Raw genomic sequence first — 20,194 nt, forward strand, 5'->3', positions numbered from 1 at the left:
GGTTTTACATACATACACGCATGAGAAAACATTTTATTTTGGTATCCCAGTAGAAATTTTCAATTAAGAAAAAAGGGATGGAAAAGTAAGAACAAGTAGAAGTAATAGTCCTCAAATACTGGTTTCTATGTTTGAACACTGAATTTGAGTTTGAGTGTCTTAAAAACAAATAGTATTTTAAAATTCTAATTACTGGTAAATTGTATTTTGCATGGAAAATAGCTTACAAGCATTAGAAATGTCAGGCCCCAGAAAGAGAAAGCAGAACTATTTACTCCTTTACTTTTTACATAAAATAGTACCTTTTGGAAAAGAAAATAACTGGGGCAGCTAGGTGGTGCACTGAATACAGCTCTGGCCTTGGAGTCAGAAGGATCTGAGTTCAAATCCAGCCTCAGACACTTAACACTTACTAGCTGTGTGACCTTGGGCAAGTCACTTAACCCCGATTACCTCAACAAAAAAACAAAAAACAAAAAACAACAACAACAGCAACAACAACAAAAAAAGAAAATAACCAGGACAGAGTTTCTCTTGGAATTTTTATTCAATCAACCAAATATTTATATAATACCTATTATGTGAGGCACTGTAGGGGATATAATAGTAAATATAAAACATGGTCCATGACCCCAAACAGCTTATAGTCTTGTGGTGACAAAACTTAAAACACAAAGATTATAACCTCTGCCTGTTACTTGATTGATAAAGAAAATAATTAAATACAATGGTGCAGTAGAAATGCTGGATTTATAATCAGAGACCTGAATTCAGACCTTTGTTCTGCCATTTGCTACCTGGATAAACGTGGGTAAATCAGTGAACCTCTCTGGCCCTCAAATTTCTTCACCTACAAAATAATGAAGCCAAATCAGATAACCTCTAAATCTACGACACTGATAATCTAATGGTGACGATAAAAGTGTTAAACTGATTCAGACACAGTGGGCACACTCTAGATATTTGTTAAATGAATAAATGGACAACTTCTGGATGGGCTTAAAATTAAACAAAAGGAATTTTGGATAGATAGAAGAATAATTTCTGGAGGATTAAACAATATAATTAGAGTTACTGAGAGAATATGCCATTTTTTTCTCTTAAAACGTCTGAAAACAAGAGATTTTCCTGTTTGGGATAATCCTATCTCTAGGGTGAAGAGGAAGAATAGATAAAATGATTTTTTAAAGTTCCTTCCAATCTTATGATTCTATGCTGCCCCCTCTGGGGAAGAATTTACAAATAAAGTAGTTGTAGTTACTTCATAAAAATAAGCAGTTAACAGGAAATATAATATTCTAACATTAAATTTGCTACATACTTTGGCATTTTTAAAAATGAGATCACCTAAAATGTAAGTAGTTTTCTTAACTTTAAAATTATAATCCTATTATTCCCCAGGTAATTCTAATTCCTATCAGGAATCCAATGCTTTGCTTTCTAATTCTATCTCTAAAGTAAAAAGATGTGAAATATGAGAAAAAGTGGTAAGTGGAAATTTTCAAGGCATCAATATTTTTGAAACCCTTACCTTCCTTTGGATGATTTGACATCCTTTCTGGGAAACAGGAACTACAAAAATTGCTTCAATTTTTACTCATGGCCTTTAAGTTCCTGTTTTCACAGAAATGATTATTGGATAATTGAAAATAACTGACATTTCTTCTTGAAAAGCATGACCACTAAAAGTCAGCAGTGAAAATTAAGAAGCTATAGGTAGCACTTCCCCATACCCACCTTCAAAAAAAAGCTTTTTTGCTGCCCATCAAGGAAAAGTATTTTTTTATAAAACAGCAGCAATAAGTAAGAGAAAAGATTTCTTACTAAAAAAAATATGGGTCATTAATAAACCTAGGAAGCAGTATAATCTAGTGCAAAGAAGACTAGCCTTGAAGCCAGGACACTTAAGTCTTAGTTTCTGCTCTATCATTATTAATAAACTATGACCTACAGGAAATAATTGAAACTAGAGATTGCTCAGTGCTGCTACGTGTAAAATAAGAATAATAGTACATGAACTATCTACCTTATAGGGATGATGGGTTGAAATAATGTAATAATTGAACAGAATCCTGAAAAAGTAAATCCTCAATCAATCAAGAAGTTCTAGTGCTTACTATATGCTAGGCACTGTTCCAAGAAAAAAAAAAAGAAAAACCAAAAACAGATCCTGCCCTCAAGTTTACATTCTAATTTAAATTACTATACAAATGAAGTATTATTACACTGAAGATTCAGAAACTGAAGTGCTAATTCATGGATGACATCCACTTATTAATGATGGTCATTTGTGATGAAGCTCTACATAAATAATCTTTATTTTTTGGAAAAGAAAATCAATTTTTAAGAGGAGCACCAAAATTTCCTAACTCACAGGGGAAAAAATACTCAGGGTGGATATTTCTTTACCACGCCAACCTTAAATCAACAATAAGATTTCTTTCCTAATATATTAATGGATATTACTGCTAGTTGGTGCTACTCATCCAAAAAAAAAAAAAATGTCAAAAACTGAGTTACTACTGGGATTTGATTAATTTTAAGAAACAAAAATCAATCCAGCAAGTTTTAAAACAAAACACTGAAAGATCGATTCAATAATACAATTTTTTAAAAAAAAGTAATTTCTAAATAATTTTAATCAGTATTTTAACAAATTATTTAGGGTACTTATAATAGTCAAAATTTAGGTAGTTTCCAGGTCTTGCTTCCCTATCTGAACAGAACCCTATTTTAACACTGTTTATTTCTGGAAGAAAGAATCAAAGAACAATAGCCTAAGATTAGCCCTGGATTCAGGAGGACCTGAGTTCAAATCCAGCCTCAGACACTTAACACTTACTAGCTATGTGACCTTGGGCAAGTCACTTAACCCTGATTGCCTTGCCAAAAAAAAAATAAAGAGATGTGTATACCTTAGATATGTTCTATTAAGAGTGTTGTCACATACTTGATGATATGACTCTAAATGTCAATTATCATCATTATTATAAGCACACAATCAGTGCTTTGGCCAACCTAGGCTACTTCCCCAAACTTGGCACCTCACCTTCCTTCTTCTGTGCCTTTGCACAGTTCAAGCCCAGGATTCTCACCTCAAAATCCTGTCTTCTTTCAAGCTTTCATTCAAGTACTACTACCTGCACAAAGTCTTTTCTTATTTCTGCTCCCTAACCATGGTGACAGTGCTTTCATCTTCCTCATATTACTGTTAGCTAATCAATCAACAACCATTTATTAAGAATTTACTATATGTCGGTATTATGCTAATGGATGGAGATATAAAGATAAAACCAACAAACAAAAACCAATTTTGGCCCTTAAGGAGCTTCCATCCTATTTTGGGGGAACAACAGACGCACTTAAGTTTTTACAAAACATATAAATATATACAAGGTAAATAAATAGAGGCTACTTTGGGGAGGGGGTAGACACTAGCAACTGTAGGGAGATCAGGAAAAATCTAATCATTTGAGGTGAACTTTGAAGGAAGCAAGGGATTCCAAGAGGTGCAGATGAGGAGAGAGTACATTCCAGGTATGGAAATGAAGACTGGAACTGGACTGTTTTGCATGAGGCAATGAAGATGACTAATGTGGCTAAAAAGTAAAGTATGGGAAGGGGAATAGTACATAATAAGGCTGGAAAGGTTGGTGGGAATCAGGCTGTTTAGGGCTTTAAATGCCATAGGCAATAGGGAGCCACAGGAATTTATTGAATAGGAATGAGATGAAGCCAGATGTATACTTAAGGAAAAATATATGGCAGCAAAGGACACCAATTAGGAAGGACTACAATAGCCTAAGTAAGAGCAGATGAGGTCCTGCAGTAGGGTGGTGGCCATATGAAGAAAGATAAGGAGTCAGATGTGAGAGATTTTGTGGAGGTAGACTCTACAAGACGTGATAAATAATATTGTAGGTGTACCCTTAGCATAAGAAACATAAAATATTTTTCTTTGAACAGGCAAAGGTTACATGGCAAATATCAACACTTGCTACAGATTTAGTAGAATATAATCAAGAATTATTAAGAGGAGCATAATAAGGTCAGGATGGCTGCCCAAAGTGGAGGCAGACCATCTATTTCCCATATACCTACTCCAACAAAACCTTTAGAGTCTCACCACACAGAATAAGTGACTTCTACTACCCCCAGCACTTTACTCAGACCAGTCAGCAGCCTGCAGGCAATAGAAAAGGAGGTTGGCAGCAAAGCCAGTACCAGTGAAGGGTAATCTCTCAGAACAGCCAGAGGTAAGCTAGAGAAATTTATAGCCTGTAAGGATTTGTGTAGCACAACAAGAGTGGAGGGTTTCCCCAAGAATACTTTAGGGCGAACAGAAAGCTTCGGGGTGGGAATCTTGAAAGCCAGAGGGAGAGGTAATACAGTAGAGACCAATGTAGTGAGGCAGCATTCAGACAGGACACCTTAGACTCATGGGCTGAGGTCCCTAACACTATCCTGAGATGCCAGAGCTATTGGCACTTGAAGATCTTAATCCCAGGGGGAACCTAACCACAGAGGTGGAAATTAGTATGGAGTCCTTGGGCAAGATTAAGCAGGACAGACCACTCCACTCTACTCCCCACCCAAAATAAGAGCAGGGGGCAAAGCCTGCCTCCTGGAACATTTCAGGAACTAAAGATATGGAGAGATGAGTAAAAGAAAACACTAATAAGTATAAAAATTACTGTGGATCATACAATAATCCAAGACAATTCTGAAGGATTTATGATGAAAAATGTTATCTACTTACAGAAAAAGAACTGATGGAGTCTGAATGCAGATCTAAGTAAACTTTTTTTACTTTATATTTCTTATTTTTTTCTTTCTTTCACAATATGACTAATATGTAAATGTGTTTTGCATGACTCCACATGTATAACTTATATAAAATTGCTTCAGCCTTCTCAATGAGGGGAGGAAAAGAAGGGGGAAGGGAGACAATTTGGAACTCAAAATTAAAAAAAAAATTTTTAAAAATTGTTTTTAAATGTAATTGGGGAAAAATATTTTAACAATTATTGTAAAACTAGATATCTGGAAAAAAAAGGAGAGTAATTTATAACAACTACGAACAGATACTTAAAGGGGAAAAAATTGTGGGTTTCTCTCAAGGATTACATGAATACTTAGAAAAAGTTAAGCAAGACATTAAAAATTAATAAAAACACCAGAGGAAGGAATGGAAAGAGAATTAATAAAGAGATCCAAAGAGAAAGTAGAAATCTTTGTTCAAGAAAGACATTATCTGTAAACCAGAAGGGACCAAACAGAAATCTGTGACTCCATGTGACAGTAAAAAACATCAGAACAAAATCAAAAGACTGAAAAATAAAATAGAAGAAAATGTAAGATATAATGTAAAAAACTCACAGATCAAGGAGAGTTAATTTAAGAAACTTTAAACTCCATGAATACTAAGATTTTTTAAAAAGTCTATATACTATATTTTAAGAAATCATAAATAACTCTTAGAATCAGAGGGAAAAGTAAATAAAAAGAAAATTCACAATCACCTTCTAGAATAAATTCCAAAAAGGAAAAATCTTGGAAAATACATAGCCAAAATCCTCTCAAGTCAAAGGAAAAAAAAATATCTCAAGTATCCAGAAAAAAGCAGTATCAGTACCAAGGAACTATAGTTAGGATTATACCAGATCTGGTAGCTTCTACTATAAATGAGAGGAAATCTTGGAATACAATTTTTTTTGAGTTGTTTTTTTCTTTCCTTTAATTTGGAATACAATGTTACAAAAGGCATAGGCTTATGACCATGAATAGCTTACCCTGGAAAGTGAATATCTTCCTATGGTAAAAATGGACTTAATGGAAGAGTACTTTCATGAATTTTTGATGAAAAAAAAAAATCAGGGCTGAAAAGGAATGTTTAAAAGCAAACACAAGAGTCTAGAGAAACCCAGAAAAGTGTATTATGATCTCTGATGATGTAGTCTTAACATTCTAAAAAGAGAGAAGAAACAAGTGTCCCTTCAGAACCTTAAAGATCTTAAGAGAGTTAAATAAGAAAAACAAAGGTCTAGGGAACAGATTGATTCTTTTCTGAGGATTTGAAGTAGGAAAAGAGAAGAGGGGTAAAAGAAATACAGCAGTGTAGAAAGGAGGAAAAATAGGGGTAGAACTTATTTCTCATAATTGGTGTGCTTGAAAAGAATAAACAAACATGGAGAGAAGGGAAAGAGGCATCAGATAAACCTCACTATTTTTTGAAATGGGCAAAAGAGGGTTGAATACACATACACACACACCCAGTTTGCTGTAGAAATATATCAAACTTAACAGGGAAACGTGAAGGGGTTGACAAGGAAGGATAATACATGAGACAGAATAGCAGAACAAACTTCTCAATTCTGAAGGAGAGATCAAAGGCAAAAAATAAAAAAAAAGGAATCTAAGGAGATGACTTAAATTGTCTTATAGACAACTGGGGATGGTTAAACAAATTTTGGCATATGAATGAAAAAGAACTGTATAAAAAGAAATGATGAAAGATATGATTTCAGAGAATACTATGTAGTAGAAATAAATGGAGAACGAAGTGAACAGAACCTGGAGAATAATTTATAAAAAGGATAGCAACAATATAAAGAAAAGCAATCTTGAAAGACTCTTAATACAAACAATCGGTGACACAGACTATTATCTACATCCTTCTAAAACATATTAGTAGGGTTGGATTATTTCCTTCCTTCCTTTCCTTCCTCTCACTTCCCTCTCTCAAATGGTAGAGGAGGGGGTAGATTAGCAATAGTGATCCCTACCCTTGGCAAGTGCAAATGAAACATTTTTTTAAATGTACAGAAGACAGCAAAAATATATTCATAAGGAAGCACAGAAAAGATGGAAAGTTTTGAAAGTCATATGTAGAATTGGTTCTATATTTTTAAGAAGAAAGGACCATCAGGAGTTTTGAGAACTAATATAATTAAAAGTTAGAGGGTACTTTTTATATAAATTTTTTTAAATCAGTGCCTAAGCTTAAAGTAGGAACTAGAAAGTTGGGGAATATAAGAAAAAAAAAGGACTGGCTGCCAAGTACTCTAAAATAACTGACAAGTAAGAAAAGATAGGTATTATTTAATTTGGTACAACTATGAGTAATAAGTAATTTTCTGAAGCAGAAATTCAGGCAACTTACCAAACTAAACTTTTTGAGCAAATGTGATCTATAAAACTGCAGAAGAGTTATGAAAGAAGTTCTGTTTAAACTATCTTGGACATCTTTACCATCTACAGAAAGGTAAAAAGCTAAAAATTTCTGAAATATCAACCAACAATTTTTGAGCACTTATGTGCTCAACTTTGTGCTAGGTGTTTATGAATACACAGAAGCAGTATCAAGTATCATCTCTGCCTTCCAGGAATTTATAGTATGGCCAAATGTCTCATTATAATCTAGATCCCTAAACATAAACAATTAAGAACTTTCCAAGCCCATAGAGATTTAGTGTTAGGCTTCATAAACAGGCCCCAAGTACACAGGAATCCAAGGATGAGAAATGTTACTGCAGGCTGGAAGATTCACCAGAGGTAGTAGGACTTGAGGTAAGTATTGAATAAAGACTTGTATTTAGAAAGTCTTGAAGAAGGGCATATTTATTTTAGGGGAAGGCAAAAGCAAAGACATGTTGATGGAAAGGAACACAGCATGTATAGGGAACAGAAAAGACCACCTAACAGAAACATAAGGTAGGCATTTATGGGTAGGGAAATTAGAAGAAATAAGGCTGATGGTGACAGTGAGGATCACAAAGCGGGGATAAAACTGAGATATTTCAAAAGAAACAAATGAAAAGGTTTGGTGACAGACTGCATTAAAAGGGCCAAAAGAATGAGAAACGTCAAATTTTTTTGAAGCTTCTATCCTGGGAGACTGAAGAATGCCTGTATAACTGACAGAACTAGAGAAATTAGAAAGGAGAGGTAACTGAAGAGGATTGGGAGAAAAAGGGAAAGATAATAAAATCAGCTTTTGACAGTTAATTTTAGGTGATAGCAAGATATCCTGTAGGGAACTGAAAAACTGGAATTTAAGAAATCTCTGTTGAAAATGCAGAATAGGACATTTTTTAGTACATAGTATTAGAGAAGATAAACTATTATCCTGGTAAAAGTCTGATTTTTATTAACTTGGACCAATTCATGCACGAAACTGTCAATTACAGATTCTATAAGACTTTAGGGTCAATATACAATACAAATTATAGGAATTCGAGAGCTCACAATCTTTAGTATGCCATATATGCTTTCATATAGGTAACATAAATGTTGAACAACATAGGACTAAGGCTGAAGTCAAGCCAAGGTAGGAAATATTTTCAAGAATTGGAGAGGTGGAAAGTGTAGCTGTTAAATACTGCATATATTGTTAGATGAAGTTGATACCTGGGTGGGTTTTATTTAACCGTTTTTTCTCTTTGGTACAAAGAAAGGCTCACTGAGTAGAGAAGAAGACAGGAATAGTTTTATAGCAGAATAATTCAGATAGTGGGGATAAGTGGATCTTCAGAACTTGAGTTATATGGTGAGAGTGGGGGAAGGGGGACAGAGGTTCAGTAAACGACTAGTGGACAGAAATGAATCCAGGCCTTTTGTCTTTTCATGGGAGTGATTATGTCAGTCTTATGTATGAGGTGGGGATTAAAGTGAATACAGTATTAAGTAAAACTTATGCTGCCCATAGATAGTTCAAAAAAAAAAAAAAGAAACAACAACAACAACAACAAAACGAAAACAAAACCCATCTCTATTTCTTCTTGGCTTTTGCTGCTGTTAATGTTAATTTTTTTGTTGTTGGTAATTTCCAGATTCCTAAGTCATTCTGACTAGCTGATGGTGTTAGATATCTGACTACCACATAATTGAGATGCCACATTCCAAAGGACTATGATGAGCTAATCAATAAATTTTAGGTAATAACTATAGTATAAAGGAAAAATTCATATCTAAAAACATAGTCTTACATTTTATAATAAAAGTGCTAAACTTTAAAACTAGTATAGGTAATGAGAAACATGAATCATCTATAATGATTTTTTTCTGATTTTAGATACTATTTTAACATTGTTCTTATACATATAAACAAGAGCATGAACAGCATTAATAGCTTTTAAAAGAAGTTTCGGTCCTAAGAAACAAAGACACAAAGAGCTGTGGTGTAGCCAGGATGCAAAAGATGAAGAAAACAGTACTCTGGCATTCTCTCTCAATGACCCAATATATAGCACCGCAACTGGTCTGGAACTATAAATATAGTAGAGTATGGAAAATCTGCACACCTGAAATCCCCTGAAATCCCCTTTCCAAGCATTCTCACTCATGTCTCTGCCCAAAGTACAGGATAGGGCTGGATTAGAAATGGGAAGGGAGAGGAAGGAATGAGTCAATCTAGTCTTTTCAATGCTCTGAAGTAATCAGATTTTATCCATGGATTTCAAAGTACTTAATTTTTTTTGATAGTCTTCTGAGACAGGATGTCATTTGTTTATTTGTAACACATCCTAGGGTTACAGCATTGCTAGCAAATCAAAATTTTAAGCTACTTCTCTATTAGTGTTACTGTAACAAGGCAACCTTAATTCTCCTGGGGAAGGGGTAGATGCCCGTTGATGCTTACCTTTCTAGTTTATGTGTCTATACACACACACACACACACACACACACACACGTAATATACACACATACATGTATATGTAATTGCTGCAAAAATAAACAAAGTGCAGATTTCTGACATGTTAATCTGCCTTCTTGCCTACTCAATTTGATTACAGAAAAATTTATAGAACCCCAGAGCTAAAAAGGATATTGGAGATCACTTAATTGAACTTACTCACTAAGGTCGCATGGCTAGCTAATGGCAGAGCCTGGACAAAAATCTAGGTTGCCCAACTTCCAGTCTTGTGTCCTTTCCATTATACAACACTTAATCACTAGAGCTACTCAGATTTTATTCTATTATTTTTGACAACCCAGATATGTCAGTAATATCTATGCTTTTTCTACAAACTATATATAAATAACTGAATGAATAAGACCTTTATTCAGCACTTATTACATGAATAGTGCTGTGTTAAGCACTGTGGTGTAGATGTATATGTGTACATATTTCTAAAGCTCCAACCAGTAATTTCATCAGTGATCCTATGATCAAAACATGGCAATCCCTTCCTTGATGTAAAATGAAATGTTACCTATAACTTACGAGTCAGAACTGTCTGGGGTACTGTCTTGTCCATGGCTGTACAGTTCTCCCTGGTTGCAAGGCTGGCCCTCTATGCACTATACAATACTGCCCCTAAGAATTTAGAGATCGAATATAAAAAAAAAATCTTGGAAATGATAGAATATACACCAAGCCCCAAAACAAAGTCTATGTAAAAAAAAAAAAATCATCCTACTTGCGAAGAAGAACTTTATAACACACAGGCAGTAACATCAGTGTTTCCTGTTACTTGCTAAGTGCTTCAGCTGTATAAATAAGGCAATAAATTAAGCCAACTATACTTTATGGTTCCAACTGCATTGCATTAGTAGTTAAAAATGAATGGATGGAGATTAAATGTAGAAGGAAGAAGGCCAGAAAAATAGTAATTCACGTATCAAGTTATGATTTCGATCACACAGAACAAGTGAGACTTTTCTAAAATGAATTCAGAAGAAACTTACGTTTTATTCATATTATTATGACAATCCTATAATCCCTAACCACTTTGAAAAGTGGTAGAAGTAGGAGAGTTAATAGTGTTATAGGGACAGAATTAGAAAAGAGGCCTGAGTTCTAGTACTAATTAGTTGTGTGAACTTAGGGAAATCACTTTACTTCTTGGTGTCTCAATATTCTTATCAGTTTTATGAAAGAGCTGCATTAGACATAAAGATTTCTTTTGATTCTAACACGCTGTATTCTGAAACAACTACTTACAGGGAGACCATGACCTATATACACCCAACTATGTGTGCTCCCAGAATTACAAAAGCTCAGTTAAAAGGGATCTCAAGAGACTACTAACTTGTAAAACATAATTGAAAAAGAACCCCCTCTACAACATACCCAACTCTCAGGTGGATGGCTGCTGGGACCCTCCTTACCATCTCATTGTTTGGGACCAAATTGCTCCTTGTCTTTCCCTGCTGTAGGTGCCGCCTTGAATACCTGTTTAATCCCAACATGAGTCCTGCTTCTCACCTTTCCAGTGCCTCTGTGGAGAGTAGTGTATGTCTGTCTGTGATAAGAGGTTGAACAGCAGAGATGTGGATGTGAAAGAAGAGAAAAAAGGAAGGGGAAGCTTCAAGATAGCCACTCTTTACATCTAATTGCTGCGAATGTCTTGACAGAGACTCCATCCCACTATCTCTTCCCTTCACCTATACACACAGCCTTTGTCCTTTTCCTCACTCTAGGGTCAAAATGTTAGCACCTGTAATAAAATGTCCACAGTATCTTTCTTCTTTTTTTTTTCCCCACTCTTTTTTTTCTTTTCTTTTTTTAGGCAATTGGGGTTAAGTGACTTGCCCAGGGTCACACAGCTAGTAAGTGTCAAGTGTTTGGTCTGAGGCCGCATTTGAACTCAGGTCCTCCTGACTTCAGGGCCGGTGCTCTATCCATTGTGCCACCGAGCTGCCCCCAGTATCTTTCTTTTTCAACATGTAAGCTTATTTTTTAAAAGTATCTGTGTTAGATTGTGAAATGCAGATTTATTTTTACATATGCAAAGACTCAGCAATATTATCCATTTTGCTTATATTTTTCCCTACAAGTTAGAAATAAAAAGAGGGCATGGTAGCTGGGATAAGCAAATCCCTAATTACTTAAAATTCCTTAAGTTTCCTCTCAGTTGTTATTTTTCTCTTTTTTGATTCCATATTGTTAGCATGGAAACTTCAAAAAAGTCATATGCATATTACTGGGATACAAGAGTAGGTGGGAAGCAGTGAGACCAAATTTTCTTCCAAAGTAGTCAAGTAAAAGAGAAAGTTGTCAGAGCCACCAGATGGTAGCAATGAAAAAGTACCATGAGGGTCAGTCCTGGGGGCCCTTAAAAGATAAACAACAGATCTGGAGTTTGTGGACCCAGGATGTAAAAATTGTACTGAGGTCTGGATAAGTAGGAGATCCCAGCCTTCCTCCTCTGTAGTCTTGAGCCCATATATTCTAGTTTACCAAGATGGCCCAACAACAACAACAACAACAACAACAACAACAACAACAACAACAATACTGTTTGCTTGTTTGGGAGAAGTGACCAAAAATGTTTCAAACAACTGAAATGAACTTCTGGAATATAACCTATTCATAAGGTAGGTACTGCCTACCTACTAATAGACACGTGTGTGTCTTTCTTTGGATTTATTTCGTCCTCCCTCCACGGTGAATGTAAAAGCATGTACTTGATTGCTACCACTGAAATAAAACATCCTAAAATAACTGAAAGAAGTTATAATTGGGACTAATGCACATCAAGAAAGAAAGCCTTCCCCTCCAAAAAATATACCAATTAAGAATATGGTAATTATTTAATGCTATGTAGTGAAGGGTATCTAAAGTAACTGTCAGTTGTGTAATTGTTTTACTATTCAATACAATGAAATATTAAACTATGAATAATGTAAAATATGAATAAATAAAAATAGATGATTGACGAAAAAAACACCACTGACAAACATCTAGTTTTTAAAAAGCATTAAAAAACAATGTACACTCACTTCATCAGTGAGTTCTCCAAATACTGTTAAGACATCTATCAGAAGACTTGCAGTATAGAAGGACTTGATCATGTTTCTGCAAGAGAAAAACATTTGTTCTGTTTTTAGCTGAGTACATTAAATGCAGAGTTAGAAACACATATTAGGAAAGCAAAAATTCCAAAAAATATGAATTTAAAAAGTAATTCAAAATTACATATAATTATATATTTGGTGTGAGGGAGAGAAACAATTTGCGGACCATGCAGTAACCTTTTATAATCCAGGACTCGAGGAACAGTAGTAAAACATACTTTTAGCTAACCTTATTATATAACAAACATTTTGCTAGTTACATTTGTAGAATGTGACCTGCGGCAATAAGCTATCTCAGAAAAAATGAAATAATATCTGTAAAGCACTTTGCAAACCACAAAGTATTATATAAGTGCTATTATTTTAAGGTCCATATACAATTTGTTGCAAAAGACATTTAAATTCTAAAAATTAGGAAAACAATTGGGAACCAAAAACAAAATTAGTTAAATGTATAGGAGAAAATTATTCATCACCTTCAGATATACTTGCCTTTAAAGAGTAAAAAATAAAGTCTCCAAATAAAATATAAAACTAGTAAAACCACATTTTCTTCTTTTTTTTGCTTACTTGTGAAATCTTCCAGCACGGTCTTCATTGTCCGCATAAAGGAACATTTTCAAAGCATAACTCTCCACATGGGCACAACCAACTATTTCTTGAGTAATAGCTTCATTATCACCCAACTGTTTTTTAAGCTGAAATAAAATCAGAAATACTTCTTTTTGGGGGTCCCTTAGAGTGACTGCTTTAGTGATGAGATCTAAAAATACATATGGAAAGAAAAATACTTGCATATATAGCACCCAACAACTACCTTAAAACACTACGGGATTAGCAAACAATGTATGAGGTAGTGTCTAAATATACAGATATCATTTTTCCCAAAATACAAATTCATTTAAACATTTTAACATTTTTCTACAATAAAAAAATTCTAATTTTTGTGATAAAGTAAATAGAGACATATTATGATATACAAAAGCATTTTCACTAAATATTATTGGTATATAATACAAAAAGACTGTTTCTTAAATTAACCAAAAAAGAACTAATTTTAGAATCTTAGAAGAAATTTTTAGTTTGTACAAAATATACATTAAACCATTGTAGTTTTGCACATCTATGCATTTTCCCCATGTAAAGCACTTTATGCAATGCTTTGTAAAAACATCAACAATTTGATGAAAAAAGGTGCCCTTATCTTCCTATTTTGACTATTAAAAAAAAAAAACCTAAAGAAAAGCATAAATGAGCTGAGTACTGTACTCTGATTCAAAGGCTTCTTTTCAAAGATGTTAAGAGTATAAAAAGCTTCAGGTTTCCTAATAAAGTCAGTAAAAGCAAATGATACAGTTATAGTTAAACAGGTGGATTTACAGCTCCTGAATAGACTGTCTGGATTTAAGGAAATCTTGAGTTTTTGGTAGAACAAAAACAAAAATAACCGTAAGACACTAGCTTACAGTTTCTATACTGTCAAAAGATTTTTCAAGGAAGCTTTGAATTCTAGACTGCTAATTTTTTTAGAGGGAGTATGCAATATCATAAGCTAGTCATGTATAACATAGAAAGCCTGGCAGAAATATAAGTACTCTGAAACTCATCAAAAATATACCAGACTTGAAGTTTTTAATATAATGTGAACAAGCATTAAAACATAAATTAGCCTTTACTTTGTCCAAAGAATAAACTTTCCTTCTTTGCTCATTTTCTAGATGGCATTAAACTGACATTTCATTTCCCCTTCAGTTTTACAAATTAAAAAAAATGCTTCCCCCTCTATGAACCTAATTGTCAACAAACACAAAGATTCCAATGTAAAAAGAAAAACAAGATTGTAGAAGATATGGTGAACTTGTTAGAAATTTTAAAATATCTAATATGCAAATATGCAAATATATAGTTTAACAAAGTAAACAAAATTGCTTCATTCTTTCCCCCTCTTCTTAGTCCTTTTTGATTTCTTCCATCAATTAAAAAAAAGTTACTGATGCTTTTTTGTATATCCATTAACATCCACTAACCTATCAACTCATTCCCTCTTAATAGATGCAGTATGTATGTGTTGTGTGTGTGTGTGTGTATGTGTGCATGTCCGTGTGTGCGCGCGTGTGTGTGTGTGTGTAAGAGCAAAACTAGTCAATACATTTTTCAAATCTAAGAATGCATTATCTCATAAACCAACTGCAACTAGCAGACAAGCAAGCCTAGATATAATAGCAAGGCAAGGAGATGGCAGGTTCCAGGCAGGTCAAATGACCAACACAGCCTCAACCAGCACTTCCACTGAGACCCCAGTGGAGAAACCCCAGGATCCTATACTCAAGAGCCCTAGAAACAGTATTGTGTTCCTGACTACTGGTCTGTTTCCAGTCTAGCCCCCACAGTAATCACTGAGAGGAGATCTTGTGGAGAATGGTTCAGAAACTATGTTAAATGCTGGGGCGTACAAAGAGGAAAAATGGAACAGTCCTTAACCTTTAAATATTATTAATTATTTTGCATATTCTCGGTCTGTACAACCTGTTACAGATAAACCACCTTCAGTCAGCAACAACTAGATCAAAAATTTAAAACTGGGGACAAATAGTCATGTTTCAACCATATTTCACCTTAAATTTATAATCATACAAGTGTAAGTTTTTCAAAATGCACAAAGTTACTCTAAAGTAATATCTCAGACCACTTTACAAGTATAACAAAAAACTTAAAAAATGAAAATTTACAAAGAAAATATACAGAAGATGATAATCTTCTTTAAAAATATATATAAAAGAGAACTCTTTCAAATAGTTTTCACTAGTGCAAGGTAAGGGACTATATCATTTGTCATCTTTGTATTTCCTAGCACCTAGTATAGTGCCTGGTACAGAGAAGGTACTCAACAAATGCCTGTTGATTCAGTATATTTTTTCAATACTTTAAAAGGTCCCTTTCATTGGCTTGGGTATGCTTAGAATGAGATGGATAGGGGCAATGATGTCTTCTTGTTCCTATGTGGTTTTATACGACAGCTTATATTCTTAAGAGTGTGATATTTCTAAAATGTATGCTTTCCCCTTAATACTATTATGTAAGGCAAAGGAAAAATAACAGCTAACAAAAATTCCAAGATTGTATTCTAACATTTTGAAACATTAATTTTTTTTTTTTTTTTTTGGTGAGGCAATTGGGGTTAAGTGACTTGCCCATGGTCACACAGCTAGTAAGTGCCAAGTGTTTGGTCTGAGGCCGGATCTGAATTCAGGTCCTCCTGACTTCAGGGCCAGTGCTCTATCCACTGCGCCACCTAGCTGCCCCTTTGAAACATTAATTATGAAATGAATTACTAATTTGTTACTTACAGCTTCCAGCTGATCCATAAGCTTTGATAAAAATTTTCGGCATTCAGGAGTTTTACTGTCAATTTTCATTCCAGTTTGCATTGCATATAAACGACCTTCAAAAGAAAGGTAAAATAACATGAGCAATACCTAAGCAAATCAAAACAACAGGGCAAAAATGTTCTAAACAATAGCTCAATTTATTTATTTCACTCAGAGTCTGAAATAAATCCCCAAAAAAATAAATCCCAAAAGTTTCTGCATGGTAATTCAAATTTGAATAGAATTAAGAACTAAAACCATTATTTTAACTCACTATGGATTTAAGTAGGAACTTATCAAGTCAGTCAAATAGCAAGCATTTATTAAGTGCATTTACATGTCAGAAGCTGAGGATACAAACACAAAGAATGAAACAATTCCTACTAACAAGGAGCTTAAATTCTGAATGGGGAGACAAGTACATATATAAATCTATACAGTATAAATAAATAAAAATATTATCCAAAGAATCTGTGAAAACCAACTTCTCATTAACAGAAACATTTTTTTGTACATGTGCTATACATTTGGCATGCCAAATAATGAGAATACAAAGAGATAAAAGATATAGTCATTGCTGTCAAGGGATTTGGATCTAGAAAGGCACAGCCATAAATACAGAGGAAAAATGGATAAGAATATTAGTACAGATAATAAGTACTTCATGAGTTTAGGCAAGTCAAGATTTGGAAGAAAGGGCAAGGTCATGTGATACAAATTCAATTCAGCACACATTTGTTTAGTATCTTCTATGCAAAAGGCACTGTGGATACAAAGACAAAATTGAAATTAAATTTAAACTGGAGACAAATAGTCATGTTTCAACCATATTTCACCTTAAATTTATAATCATACAACAGTAAGTTTTTCAAAATGCATAAAGTTACTCTAAAGTAATATCTTCAAGGAGCTTGGGTTCTATTGAAAATTCAATGTATACAGAGATAAATAAATTCAAGGTTATTTCAGGAAGAACAGATCCACTAATAACTGGAGATAAGATGGGAGATTCATGTAGAAATGGCAAAGGTGTATAAGTAACAGCAATTAGTCCATTTTGGCAGAAGCATAGGGAGTGGGTAGATGAACAGCAGGCAAAAAGACTAAAAAATTCTGAAGTCATTAAATGCGAGGTCGAGAAATTTTTTATTTATTTATTCAATAACAGGGAGCTACCGAAGGTTTTTAAAAGCAGGAATGTACAACAAAAACTATCTTTCGGGGTGATTAATCTGTCAAGCATAGAGGATGGATTGGGAAAAAGAAGAGATTGGAGGTAGTGAAATGAGTTAAGAGGTGCTTGTGATAATACTGGTATGAGCTGACCTGTCAAGGGCCTGCACAAGTCTCATAGACGTAGAAACAGAATATTAAGTTTATAATAAACTTTTAAAAAAATCCAATGGAGATATCTTTAGTAGCAACATTTGAAATAATACTTTAGAATTTCAGGAATGAAAAGTTATTTTAATTAAGGAAAAGTGTGAGCAAATGAAGTACTGATGTCTAACTGTAACTGAAGCTCAAGCATCACTGGCACCTGGAAAAAGTCAGCTAAAAACTTGCACTTAAAACCATCTAATTACTTATGGTGAGTGATTAGATACTATATCTCATTCACAGAATGCCTCAAACAACTGCCAAATTGCAAGTTCAAGTCTACTACTGTGTCTCTCATAAGCAAAAAACAAACAAACAAAAAAACCAGCTTCAGTTAGGCAGCCTCAGTTAAAACAGTAGCTCTGAGAATCACTTATTGTATGACTTTATATTCGCTATGAGTTTAAAGACCAATCAAGCAGGGGGAGCTGCAACAAGGACATGAAAAGTTAAATACTGACTATGGCCTGAACTCTAAATATCAATTAGTATTAAAGATTTTAACACAGAAAAATCTGAGAATAACTGAGCAAATCACTGAAAAAATGGGAACTAGAGACTATTTCTAAAGAACTGAATTTTTTCTCCAAGTAACGTATGTGCCAAGAACTAACAGCTTACAAAATATTGCCGAGAAGAGTCTTTCAGGACACCTTTAATGAACAAATTAGAATTTGTGAGAGTATATTTTTGTATGTATCAAATATACTGCTAAAGATATTTTAACACACAGTAGTAGACTTGAACTTGCAATCTGGCAGTTGCTTGAGTTTCTTAAATATTCTTTAAAAAACATTGTTAATTTGACTCCCTCAACATCTAAATTCCAAACTAGCCCTGTTTAAATGATCAGAAATTATGTCAGCAGAACCTAAATTAGGGAGGTTTTCCTGCAAGTCAGAATAACATGGAATCATCTAGTCTATCTGCAGCACAAATGATCAAGGAACTGAGACCCAAAAACATGAAGTGAATTATTCAAGATCACTGAGTAAGTTAATAAAAATCATTTAAGTTAAATTTAGGTCTTTGAACTCATATTCAGAGTTTCTTCTTTTACAGAAAAAAAATCAGTAACTGATTTATGAAAGTAAGTATTACTGAAAAATTCTCGTAAAATTCACTGTTTTACAATAGTGTAAAAGGTTTAAATAATTTGAAATGGTACATTGCTAAGACTTAAAACAAGAAACAACTGAAGCAATTTATATACAAAGAACTTCATGAGAAAGCTCATGCAAAAGTTGAGACATACAACTGGTATCTGGACAAATCATGTTGCCTCGACAATACCAAGGGTGATACAACTTGGCAAACATTTTTAAAAGTATCCAGAAATCAGTATTATTTGTAATCCTAAATCAATGCTATTTTCCTGAAAATCAACTGGCTCTATTAGGCCACAAGATGACCTAACTTTAAGATGGTATACTGGAGGTCTGCTAATTTAAACCTCTCAAATTTTTTTTTTTTTGAGGATGTATTTGAGATCTGGAATAAAGTGAGCTACCCATGGTCATGTAACTAATTAGCTGCACTCAGGATTAGAACCAGTTCTGCTTCTGGATGTTTCCAATCCAGTAGCAGATTTAGTACAACTATTTACTTTCCATTTACATTTATTTTAAATATAAAATTCATTATTGGACAGTTAAATGTTACATTAAATAAGCACAATGATTTTTCTAACAATTATGAGAATATTAATATTACAAATGTTGAATTGTGCAAACCAATGTTTGATTACTGGAGCTGCTACACCTTTAAATATGTATTTTATGGGGGCAGCTAGGTGGCGTGGTAGATAGAGCACCAGCCCTGGATTCAGGAGGACCTGAGTTCAAATCCGGCCTCAGACACATAGCACTTACTAGCTGTGTGACCCTGGGCAAGTCACTTAATCCCACTGTCTAGTCAAAAAAAAAACCCCAAAAATCAAAAAACAAACAAACCATGTATTTTATGCTATTTGTAAACCTTTTAGAAATTGACAGCAATAACATTTTAAGATAAACTGATTGTAATTTTAACTCACAAAATAAAAGTTTCATAACTTTTAGTTCTCTGTTTATAGAGTGACAGTGAGTGACTAGCCTGACAACATATGTTTTTTGAAGAAGTTAAATCCATAAAAGTAAAGTTAAGACTCTAAGTCAAGATGAAACACTGGGTATGTTCAGTAAGCTCGAAGACATCTAAAGCAACTCCTTCATTTTCCAAATGAGGAAATTGAGGCTCAGAGAGGTTAAATGACTTGCCCAAACATTGGGACAACAGTGGTACAGGGATCTGGATACACGTCTAACATGCATATATCATATGAAGGATGTGTCATACGCGTGAAAAATCATGTGATATAGATAGTTGTTAAAGATGAATTTTGTTCTATTTGAAGGAAATGCTTATTAAAAAGCCAAACACAGTGGGATCATTTATTCTCTGCACCTTTCAATGAACTGTGTAATAGATTATTTTTCTAAAGGTGCTGTAGAGATGGGGAACTAGCTATCTATAATATATCTCTGTGTGTGTATGTGTATGTGTGTGTGTGTGTGTGTGTGTGTGTGTGTGTGAGTGAGAGAGAGAGAGAGAGAAACACCTTAATCATAACAAGGCAGACATTTTGCATGTATAGTCACAGCTGA

The 20,194-nt window shown here is 34.0% G+C and overlaps 1 protein-coding gene across 1 annotated transcript in view; it reads right to left on the minus strand.

The window, feature by feature from the left end:
• Nucleotides 1–20,194, minus strand: part of VTA1 (vesicle trafficking 1) — a 95,847-nt gene that overhangs the window by 40,665 nt on the left and 34,988 nt on the right. Inside the window, exons 2-4 of the mRNA XM_027850679.1 lie at nt 16,149–16,243; nt 13,372–13,499; nt 12,727–12,802 (exon numbers count right to left, since the gene is read on the minus strand). Coding sequence (XP_027706480.1) covers nt 12,727–12,802; nt 13,372–13,499; nt 16,149–16,243 — 299 coding nt within the window. The remainder of the gene's footprint in view (nt 1–12,726; nt 12,803–13,371; nt 13,500–16,148; nt 16,244–20,194) is intronic.

Source organism: Vombatus ursinus, unplaced genomic scaffold (genome assembly GCF_900497805.2).
Source record: "Vombatus ursinus unplaced genomic scaffold, bare-nosed wombat genome assembly UNPS02009132.1, whole genome shotgun sequence".
NCBI classification, from domain to species: domain Eukaryota; kingdom Metazoa; phylum Chordata; class Mammalia; order Diprotodontia; family Vombatidae; genus Vombatus; species Vombatus ursinus.